At 56.6% G+C, this 10,065-nt stretch overlaps 4 protein-coding genes across 5 annotated transcripts; all 4 read left to right on the top strand.

The window, feature by feature from the left end:
- Positions 1 to 267: 267 nt before the first annotated feature.
- Positions 268 to 2,889, top strand: IUM83_18325 (Integrase catalytic core protein; the record flags this gene model as incomplete). Its single annotated transcript, XM_067943317.1, has 1 exon — positions 268 to 2,889. The coding sequence occupies one exon, from the start codon at positions 268 to 270 to the stop codon at positions 2,887 to 2,889; it is 2,622 nt and encodes an 873-aa protein (XP_067784529.1).
- A 541-nt stretch (positions 2,890 to 3,430) lies between these two features.
- IUM83_18324 (Integrase catalytic core protein) lies at positions 3,431 to 6,052 on the top strand (the record flags this gene model as incomplete). 2 transcript variants are annotated; one of them, XM_067943316.1, is made up of 2 exons in its annotated part: positions 3,431 to 3,724; positions 3,882 to 3,887. In XM_067943316.1, 2 exons carry the CDS (start codon positions 3,431 to 3,433, stop codon positions 3,885 to 3,887), a joined length of 300 nt encoding a protein of 99 aa, XP_067784527.1. The 2 variants fall into 2 exon arrangements, with proteins under 2 accessions (XP_067784527.1, XP_067784528.1); XM_067943315.1 differs by having other exon boundaries at positions 3,431 to 6,052.
- Positions 6,053 to 6,537: 485 nt separating this feature from the next.
- Positions 6,538 to 7,236, top strand: IUM83_18323 (Integrase catalytic core protein; the record flags this gene model as incomplete). Its single annotated transcript, XM_067943314.1, has 1 exon — positions 6,538 to 7,236. The coding sequence occupies one exon, from the start codon at positions 6,538 to 6,540 to the stop codon at positions 7,234 to 7,236; it is 699 nt and encodes a 232-aa protein (XP_067784522.1).
- Positions 7,237 to 7,612: 376 nt separating this feature from the next.
- IUM83_18322 (Integrase catalytic core protein) lies at positions 7,613 to 9,781 on the top strand (the record flags this gene model as incomplete). The annotated part of the gene is made up of 2 exons (XM_067943313.1): positions 7,613 to 8,502; positions 8,620 to 9,781. The coding sequence occupies 2 exons, from the start codon at positions 7,613 to 7,615 to the stop codon at positions 9,779 to 9,781; spliced, it is 2,052 nt and encodes a 683-aa protein (XP_067784541.1).
- Positions 9,782 to 10,065: the final 284 nt, after the last annotated feature.

The following is a 10,065-nucleotide window of genomic DNA, read 5'->3' as shown; positions in this document are numbered from 1 at the left end:
GTATTTCCCGTAGTCTCCCTTTGACACCACACACATCTGACAGCCTCGATCCACCCACATCACCAGATCCCCTCGATCTGGCTTCTCGGGTGTCACTTCCGCGGTATAGTGGCTCCGTCAAGATCCATCTTTTTTGTCGATTGCTCCCAATCACCCCTTTCCCGGAATTCGCTTCTCCACATGGTCTCAAGTGGCATGGTGACGGGTGCGAAAATGCCGACATCATCCAAGAAGTCAAGCCAATGTCGTGGGTGCCAACAAGGGAAAATGATGCAAAAGCCCTTCGCAAGCAACCCGAACAAGCGCCAGTACAAGCCGTTCGAGTTCCTCCACTTTGACATTTGCGGGCCCATGGAGGAAGAGTCGCTGGGTGGCAGCCGCTACTTGCTGCTCATCACGGACGAAGCCAGCGGCTGCATGTCGGGATTCTGTCTGCGAGCCAGGTCGGAGAGCGAAGGCTGCTTGCGCCGATTCATCACCAAGGTGGAGAAGCAATTCGATGCCAGGGTGAAGTTCGTACGCCATGACGGAGCCAAGGAGTTCGCGACCAATTCGCTCTTGGTGTACTACGAAGACCACGGCATCGAAGTGCAGCCCACGGTTCGGTATGCGCACCAAACCAACGCGACGGCTGAACGCGCCAACCGAACCATCGTGACCATCGGCCGCAGCATGCTGCACTACGCTGGGTTGGACAAGACGTTCTGGGCTGAAGCAGCGATGACGGCGATTTACATCAAGAATCGTCTGCCGTCACCCAAGTCGCCCGACAAAACTCCGTTCGAGATCGTCTACAAGTCCAAGCCCAACGTCAAGCACATGCGGATCTTCGGGTGCAAGGCCTACGTTTTGACGCCGAAGGAGAAGCGACTCAAGTGGGACCCGAAAGCTCGTGAAGGAATTTTCATGGGTTACGAGGAGCGTTCCAAGGCGTATCGAGTTGATGACATCGAGGCGGGGCAGGTGGTCATCTCTCGCGATGTCACATTCGATGAGTCAAGCTTCGACGACTCCACGGCTGCTGATGGTGAAGAAGTCAACCGACTTACCGACGTTTTCGACGACATGCAAGTCTCCGACGACTCCGGCACAAGGGTGTTCACGCAGGCGGGGAAGCGCAAATCGCGTCCGGACAACCAAGATCGCGACAATGTTCGGCGTCCTCGTCGCAGTGCTGGACTCGAAGAAGCAAGTGCGCCTGGACCCTCGGTTGACCAAGACCAACGTGAATCTACGCCGGCACAAGAAGAAAAATCGGAAGAAGACGATGAAGACGGCTCGACCCCACCCATGTTCTGGCGTGCAAGTGCGAATGCGGTGGAAGCAAGCGACAGCGCGGAGCCGAAGACGTTTCAAGAAGCTGTGAACGGACCAGACCAAGTCCAGTGGCGCAAGGCAATTCGCGCCGAACTCAAGTCAATGCGGCTGCGAGGTGTTTTCCGCGCCGCCAAACTGCCCAACAATCAACGCGCAGTCGGCACCAAGTGGGTGTTCAAGATCAAGCGCAACGCGGACGGATCGATCGAGAAGTTCAAGGCTCGGCTCGTCGCGAAAGGCTTCGTGCAGAAGTACGGCATCGACTACACCGAGACGTTTTCGCCCGTGGTCAAGTACGTCACGCTGCGAATGATCATTGCGGTTGCCAAGTACTTCGGATGGCCGATGGACCAGCTCGACGTGGTGACTGCGTTCTTGTACGGCTTGATGAAGGAGAAGGTGTTCTGCAGCGTGCCTGAAGGCGTGGAACTGGACGACGGTTTCGACTGCGTGGAACTGCTCAAGGCGATTTACGGACTCAAGCAAGCTTCGCGCGTATGGAACGAGACCTTCGACGAGTATGTGCGCTCCATCGGTTTTCGCGTGTCAAGCTACGACCCATGCCTCTACATCAAGGTCGTCGACGGCGAATGCGTTCTACTACTGGTCTACGTGGACGACGTCCTGGTGACTGGAAGTTCGGCTGATCTGATCGCGGAAGTCAAGCGCCAACTCAAGTCGCGGTTCGAGATGACCGACAGTGGCAAGTGTTCCTTCATCCTCGGGATCGAGGTGGTCGACAACGCGGATGGCAGTGTTACGCTGAGCCAAGCTCGCTACATCAACGACATCCTGGAGCGCTTCGGCATGCAAGACTGCAAACCCGCTGCAAGTCCAGTCGACATCAGCATGAAGCTAGTTTCAAGCGACGCCATGACCAAGTTGGACGCGCCATTTCGCGAGGCTGTCGGTGCACTCATGCACTTGATGACATCGACTCGCCCGGACATTGCGTTCGCTGTCGGCTACGTGTCACGCTTCATGGAGAACCCGCAAGTCGAGCACTGGATCGCGGTCAAGCGCATCTTCCGCTACCTTCAAGGGACCAAGTCGTACGGAATCCGTTTTTCGCCGGGCAAGGACATCGACTTTCAAGGTTACTCGGATGCCGACTGGGCTGGTGATCTCAGTGATCGCAAGTCTACGTCGGGCTACCTGTTCCAAGTCGCCGGCGGACCGATCTCGTGGGGTTCGAAGAAGCAGTCAAGTGTGTCGCTCTCGACAAGCGAGGCCGAGTACATCGCACTGAGTTTGGCGATTCAAGAAGGCAAGTGGGTGCACAAGCTGCTGTGCGAGATCCTGGTTGCTGCAAGAGGAGTCACGCCCGAGTTGAAGATTTTCGAAGACAACCAGTCGTGCATCAAGATGACCAAGAACCCCGTCAACCATGGTCGCGCCAAGCACATCGACATCAAGTACCATCACATTCGCGACGAAGTCAAGCGCGGCGAAGTGATCGTCGAGTACTGCGAGACTGCCACCATGCTGGCCGACATCATGACCAAGGGACTTGCCGGACCACGCCACAAGGACTTGACGACTGCGCTCGGCGTTCACGCGTGTTCGCATTGAGGGGGCGAGTTGCAGGGTACAGAACCTTGGTACACTGTACCAGTTCCGAGGTACCCGAACCGGTTAACCGAACCGGTCCAATACGACCACACGTTGATTAGACGAGTAGGTTGATTGGACGAGTAGTGTAGAATGATGGTTGATTAGACGCACTAGTTGATAGGACGCACGGCCGCGTGTCTTTAGCACTAGCCTAGGGTGTAAGCTCCAACAATCCAATCACTTCTGAATTTCGATTCAACCCCCAAGTGACCTTCCTCGCCTCGCCCCAAGCCTCGGCGGTGTCTACGCCCAAGTCTCCAAGTGCAAGATCCCAGTACGACCTTCTTCAATCGACGGGCTCTACTGGCTCCGAGTCCCAAGCTGCGCTGGGAATTCGGTGTCCAAGGCGTCGGTCAACGCGGTGGATCTTCATGCGCGTTTGGGTCACGCGCCGAATGACGTTCTTCGGAAGATGGTCTCAAGTGGCATGGTGACGGGTGCGAAAATGCCGACGTCGTCGAAGAAGTCAAGCCAATGTCGTGGGTGCCAACAAGGGAAAATGGTGCAAAAGCCCTTCCCGAGCAACCCGAACAAGCGCCAGTACAAGCCGTTCGAGTTCCTCCACTTCGACATTTGCGGGCCCATGGAAGAAGAGTCGCTGGGTGGCAGCCGCTACTTGCTGCTCATCACGGACGAAGCCAGCGGCTGCATGTCGGGATTCTGTCTGCGAGCCAGGTCGGAGAGCGAAGGCTGCTTGCGCCGATTCATCACCAAGGTGGAGAAGCAATTCGATGCCAGGGTGAAGTTCGTGCGCCATGACGGAGCCAAGGAGTTCGCGACCAATTCGCTCTTGGTGTACTACGAAGACCACGGCATCGAAGTGCAGCCCACGGTTCGGTATGCGCACCAAACCAACGCGACGGCTGAACGCGCCAACCGAACCATCGTGACCATCGGCCGCAGCATGCTGCACTACGCCGGGTTGGACAAGACGTTCTGGGCGGAAGCAGCGATGACGGCGATCTACATCAAGAATCGTCTGCCGTCACCCAAGTCGCCCGACAAAACTCCGTTCGAGATCGTCTACAAGTCCAAGCCCAACGTCAAGCACATGCGGATCTTCGGGTGCAAGGCCTACGTTTTGACGCCGAAGGAGAAGCGACTCAAGTGGGACCCCAAAGCTCGTGAAGGAATTTTCATGGGTTACGAGGAGCGTTCCAAGGCGTATCGAGTTTATGACATCGAGGCGGGGCAGGTGGTCATCTCTCGCGATGTCACATTCGATGAGTCAAGCTTCGACGACTCCACGGCTGCTGATGGTGAAGAAGTCAACCGACTTACGGACGTTTTCGACGACATGCAAGTCTCCGACGACTCCGGCACAAGGGTGTTCACGCAGGCGGGGAAGCGCAAATCGCGTCCGGACAACCAAGATCGCGACAATGTTCGGCGTCCTCGTCGCAGTGCTGGACTCGAAGAAGCAAGTGCGCCTGGACCCTCGGTTGACCAAGACCAACGTGAATCTACGCCGGCACAAGAAGAAAAATCGGAAGAAGACGATGAAGACGGCTCGACCCCACCCATGTTCTGGCGTGCAAGTGCGAATGCTGTGGAAGCAAGCGACAGCGCGGAGCCGAAGACGTTTCAAGAAGCTGTGAACGGACCAGACCAAGTCCAGTGGCGCAAGGCAATTCGCGCCGAACTCAAGTCAATGCGGCTGCGAGGTGTCTTCCGCGCCGCCAAACTGCCCAACAACCAGCGCGCAGTCGGCACCAAGTGGGTGTTCAAGATCAAGCGCAACGCGGACGGATCGATCGAGAAGTTCAAGGCTCGGCTCGTCGCGAAAGGCTTCGTGCAGAAGTACGGCATCGACTACACCGAGACGTTTTCGCCCGTGGTCAAGTACGTCACGCTGCGAATGATCATTGCGGTTGCCAAGTACTTCGGATGGCCGATGGACCAGCTCGACGTGGTGACTGCGTTCTTGTACGGCTTGATGAAGGAGAAGGTGTTCTGCAGCGTGCCTGAAGGCGTGGAACTGGACGACGGTTTCGACTGCGTGGAACTGCTCAAGGCGATTTACGGGCTCAAGCAAGCTTCGCGAGTTTGGAACGAAACCTTCGACGAGTATGTGCGCTCCATCGGTTTTCGCGTGTCAAGCTACGACCCATGCCTCTACATCAAGGTCGTCGACGGCGAATGCGTTCTACTACTGGTCTACGTGGACGACGTCTTGGTGACCGGAAGTTCGGCTGATCTGATCGCGGAAGTCAAGCGCCAACTCAAGTCGCGGTTCGAGATGACCGACAGTGGCAAGTGTTCCTTCATCCTCGGGATCGAGGTGGTCGACAACGCGGATGGCAGTGTTACGCTGAGCCAAGCTCGCTACATCAACGACATCCTGGAGCGCTTCGGCATGCAAGACTGCAAACCCGCTGCAAGCCCGGTCGACATCAGCATGAAGCTGGTCTCAAGCGACGCCATGACCAAGTTGGACGCGCCATTTCGCGAGGCTGTCGGTGCACTCATGCACTTGATGACATCGACTCGCCCGGACATTGCGTTCGCTGTCGGCTACGTGTCACGCTTCATGGAGAACCCGCAAGTCGAGCACTGGATTGCGGTCAAGCGCATCTTCCGCTACCTTCAAGGGACCAAGTCGCACGGAATCCGCTTCTCGCCGGGCAAGGACATCGACTTTCAAGGTTACTCGGATGCCGACTGGGCTGGTGATCTTAGTGATCGCAAGTCTACGTCGGGCTACCTGTTCCAAGTCGCCGGCGGACCGATCTCGTGGGGTTCGAAGAAGCAGTCAAGTGTGTCGCTCTCGACAAGCGAGGCCGAGTACATCGCACTGAGTTTGGCGATTCAAGAAGGCAAGTGGGTGCACAAGCTGCTGTGCGAGATCCTGGTTGCTGCAGGCGGAGTCACGCCCGAGTTGAAGATTTTCGAAGACAACCAGTCGTGCATCAAGATGACCAAGAACCCCGTCAACCATGGTCGCGCCAAGCACATCGACATCAAGTACCATCACATCCGCGACGAAGTCAAGCGCGGCGAAGTGATCGTCGAGTACTGCGAGACTGCCACCATGCTGGCCGACATCATGACCAAGGGACTTGCCGGACCACGCCACAAGGACTTGACGGCTGCGCTCGGCGTTCACGCGTGTTCGCATTGAGGGGGCGAGTTGCAGGGTACTGAACCTTGGTACACTGTACCAGTTCCGAGGTACCCGAACCGGTTAACCGAACCGGTCCAATACGACCACACGTTGATTAGACGAGTAGGTTGATTGGACGAGTAGTGTAGAATGATGGTTGATTAGACGCACTAGTTGATAGGACGCACGGCCGCGTGTCTTTAGCACTAGCCTAGGGTGTAAGCTCCAACAATCCAATCACTTCTGAATTTCGATTCAACCCCCCAAGTGACCTTCCTCGCCTCGCCCCAAGCCTCGGCGGTGTCTACGACCAAGTCAACCAGTGCAAGATCCCAGTACGACCTTCTTCTTGGCAATTTGGGACGCGGCATGCACCATGCGGTCATTGACCGACGCCTCAAGACGTCTTTTTGACCGAGAAGATCCTCGGGATCGAGGTCGACAACGCGGAAGCGCTTCGCTTCAACGACATCCTGTTCGTGCAAGACTGTGCAAGCGACGCCATGACCAAGTTGGACGCGCCATTTCGCGAGGCTGTCGGTGCACTCATGCACTTGATGACATCGACTCGCCCGGACATTGCGTTCGCTGTCGGCTACGTGTCACGCTTCATGGAGAACCCGCAAGTCGAGCACTGGATTGCGGTCAAGCGCATCTTCCGCTACCTTCAAGGGACCAAGTCGCACGGAATCCGCTTCTCGCCGGGCAAGGACATCGACTTTCAAGGTTACTCGGATGCCGACTGGGCTGGTGATCTTAGTGATCGCAAGTCTACGTCGGGCTACCTGTTCCAAGTCGCCGGCGGACCGATCTCGTGGGGTTCCAAGAAGCAGTCAAGTGTGTCGCTCTCGACAAGCGAGGCCGAGTACATCGCACTGAGTTTGGCGATTCAAGAAGGCAAGTGGGTGCACAAGCTGCTGTGCGAGATCCTGGTTGCTGCAGGCGGAGTCACGCCCGAGTTGAAGATTTTCGAAGACAACCAGTCGTGCATCAAGATGACCAAGAACCCCGTCAACCATGGCCGCGCCAAGCACATCGACATCAAGTACCATCACATCCGCGACGAAGTCAAGCGCGGCGAAGTGATCGTCGAGTACTGCGAGACTGCCACCATGCTGGCCGACATCATGACCAAGGGACTTGCCGGACCACGCCACAAGGACTTGACGGCTGCGCTCGGCGTTCACGCGTGTTCGCATTGAGGGGCGTGTTGCAGGGTACTGAACCTTGGTACACTGTACCAGTTCCGAGGTACCGGACCGGTTAACCGAACCGGTCCAATACGACCACACGTTGATTAGACGAGTAGGTTGATTGGACGAGTAGTGTAGAATGATGGTTGATTAGACGCACTAGTTGATAGGACGCACGGCCGCGTGTCTTTAGCACTAGCCTAGGGTGTAAGCTCCAACAATCCAATCACTTCTGAATTTCGATTCAACCCCCCAAGTGACCTTCCTCGCCTCGCCCCAAGCCTCGGCGGTGTCGGTACGCACCAAGTCTCCAACGTGCAACCGATCCCAGTGACCATTGCTTCACTACGCTGGGTTGGACAAGACGTTCTGGGCGGAAGCAGCGATGACGGCGATTTACATCAAGAATCGTCTGCCGTCACCCAAGTCGCCCGACAAAACTCCGTTCGAGATCGTCTACAAGTCCAAGCCCAACGTGAAGCACATGCGGATCTTCGGGTGCAAGGCCTACGTTTTGACGCCGAAGGAGAAGCGACTCAAGTGGGACCCGAAAGCTCGTGAAGGAATTTTCATGGGTTACGAGGAGCGTTCCAAGGCGTATCGAGTTTATGACATCGAGGCGGGGCAGGTGGTCATCTCTCGCGATGTCACATTCGATGAGTCAAGCTTCGACGACTCCAAGGCTGCTGAGGGTGAAGAAGTCAACCGACTTACCGACGTTTTCGACGACATGCAAGTCTCCGAGGACTCCGGCACAAGGGTGTTCACGCAGGCGGGGAAGCGCAAATCGCGTCCGGACAACCAAGATCGCGACAATGTTCGACGTCCTCGTCGCAGTGCTGGACTCGAAGAAGCAAGTGCGCCTGGACGCTCGGAAGATGAAGACCAACGGGAATCTACGGCGGCGCAAGAAGAAAAATCGGAAGAAGACGATGAAGACGGCTCGACTCCGCCCATGTTCTGGCGTGCAAGTGCGAATGCTGTGGAAGCAAGTGACAGCGCGGAGCCGAAGACGTTTCAAGAAGCTGTGAACGGACCAGACCAAGTCCAGTGGCGCAAGGCAATTCGCGCCGAACTCAAGTCGATGCGGCTGCGAGGTGTTTTCCGCGCCGCCAAACTACCCAACAACCAGCGCGCAGTCGGTACCAAGTGGGTGTTCAAGATCAAGCGTAACGCGGACGGATCGATCGAGAAGTTCAAGGCTCGGCTTGTCGCGAAAGGTTTCGTGCAGAAGTATGGCATCGACTACACCGAGACGTTTTCGCCCGTGGTCAAGTACGTCACGCTGCGAATGATCATTGCGGTTGCCAAGTACTTCGGATGGCCGATGGACCAGCTCGACGTGGTGACTGCGTTCCTGTACGGCTTGATGAAGGAGAAGGTGTTCTGCAGCGTGCCTGAAGGCGTGGAACTGGACGACGGTTTCGACTGCGTGGAACTGCTCAAGGCGATTTACGGACTCAAGCAAGCTTCGCGAGTTTGGAACGAGACCTTCGACGAGTATGTGCGCTCCATCGGTTTTCGCGTGTCAAGCTACGACCCATGCCTCTACATCAAGGTCGTCGACGGCGAATGCGTTCTGCTGCTGGTCTACGTGGACGACGTCTTGGTGACCGGAAGTTCGGCGGAAATGATCGCGGAAGTCAAGCGCCAACTCAAGTCGCGGTTCGAGATGACCGACAGTGGCAAGTGTTCCTTCATCCTCGGGATCGAGGTGGTCGACAACGCGGATGGCAGTGTTACGCTGAGCCAAGCTCGCTACATCAACGACATCCTGGAGCGCTTCGGCATGCAAGACTGCAAACCCGCTGCAAGTCCGGTCGACATCAGCATGAAGCTAGTTTCAAGCGACGCCATGACCAAGTTGGACGCGCCATTTCGCGAGGCTGTCGGTGCACTCATGCACTTGATGACATCGACTCGCCCGGACATTGCGTTCGCTGTCGGCTACGTGTCACGCTTCATGGAGAACCCGCAAGTCGAGCACTGGATTGCGGTCAAGCGCATCTTCCGCTACCTTCAAGGGACCAAGTCGCACGGAATCCGCTTCTCGCCGGGCAAGGACATCGACTTTCAAGGTTACTCGGATGCCGACTGGGCTGGTGATCTTAGTGATCGCAAGTCTACGTCGGGCTACCTGTTCCAAGTCGCCGGCGGACCGATCTCGTGGGGTTCCAAGAAGCAGTCAAGTGTGTCGCTCTCGACAAGCGAGGCCGAGTACATCGCACTGAGTTTGGCGATTCAAGAAGGCAAGTGGGTGCACAAGCTGCTGTGCGAGATCCTGGTTGCTGCAGGCGGAGTCACGCCCGAGTTGAAGATTTTCGAAGACAACCAGTCGTGCATCAAGATGACCAAGAACCCCGTCAACCATGGCCGCGCCAAGCACATCGACATCAAGTACCATCACATCCGCGACGAAGTCAAGCGCGGCGAAGTGATCGTCGAGTACTGCGAGACTGCCACCATGCTGGCCGACATCATGACCAAGGGACTTGCCGGACCACGCCACAAGGACTTGACGGCTGCGCTCGGCGTTCACGCGTGTTCGCATTGAGGGGGCGTGTTGCAGGGTACTGAACCTTGGTACACTGTACCAGTTCCGAGGTACCCGAACCGGTTAACCGAACCGGTCCAATACGACCACACGTTGATTAGACGAGTAGGTTGATTGGACGAGTAGTGTAGAATGATGGTTGATTAGACGCACTAGTTGATAGGACGCACGGCCGCGTGTCTTTAGCACTAGCCTAGGGTGTAAGCTCCAACAATCCAATCACTTCTGAATTTCGATTCAACCCCCCAAGTGACCTTCCTCGCCTCGCCCCAAGCCTCGGCGGT

The sequence above is a fragment of the Phytophthora cinnamomi genome (genome assembly GCF_018691715.1).
Source record: "Phytophthora cinnamomi strain GKB4 chromosome Unknown Contig90, whole genome shotgun sequence".
NCBI classification, from domain to species: domain Eukaryota; phylum Oomycota; class Peronosporomycetes; order Peronosporales; family Peronosporaceae; genus Phytophthora; species Phytophthora cinnamomi.
This window is presented reverse-complemented; position numbering and strand designations above follow the sequence as displayed.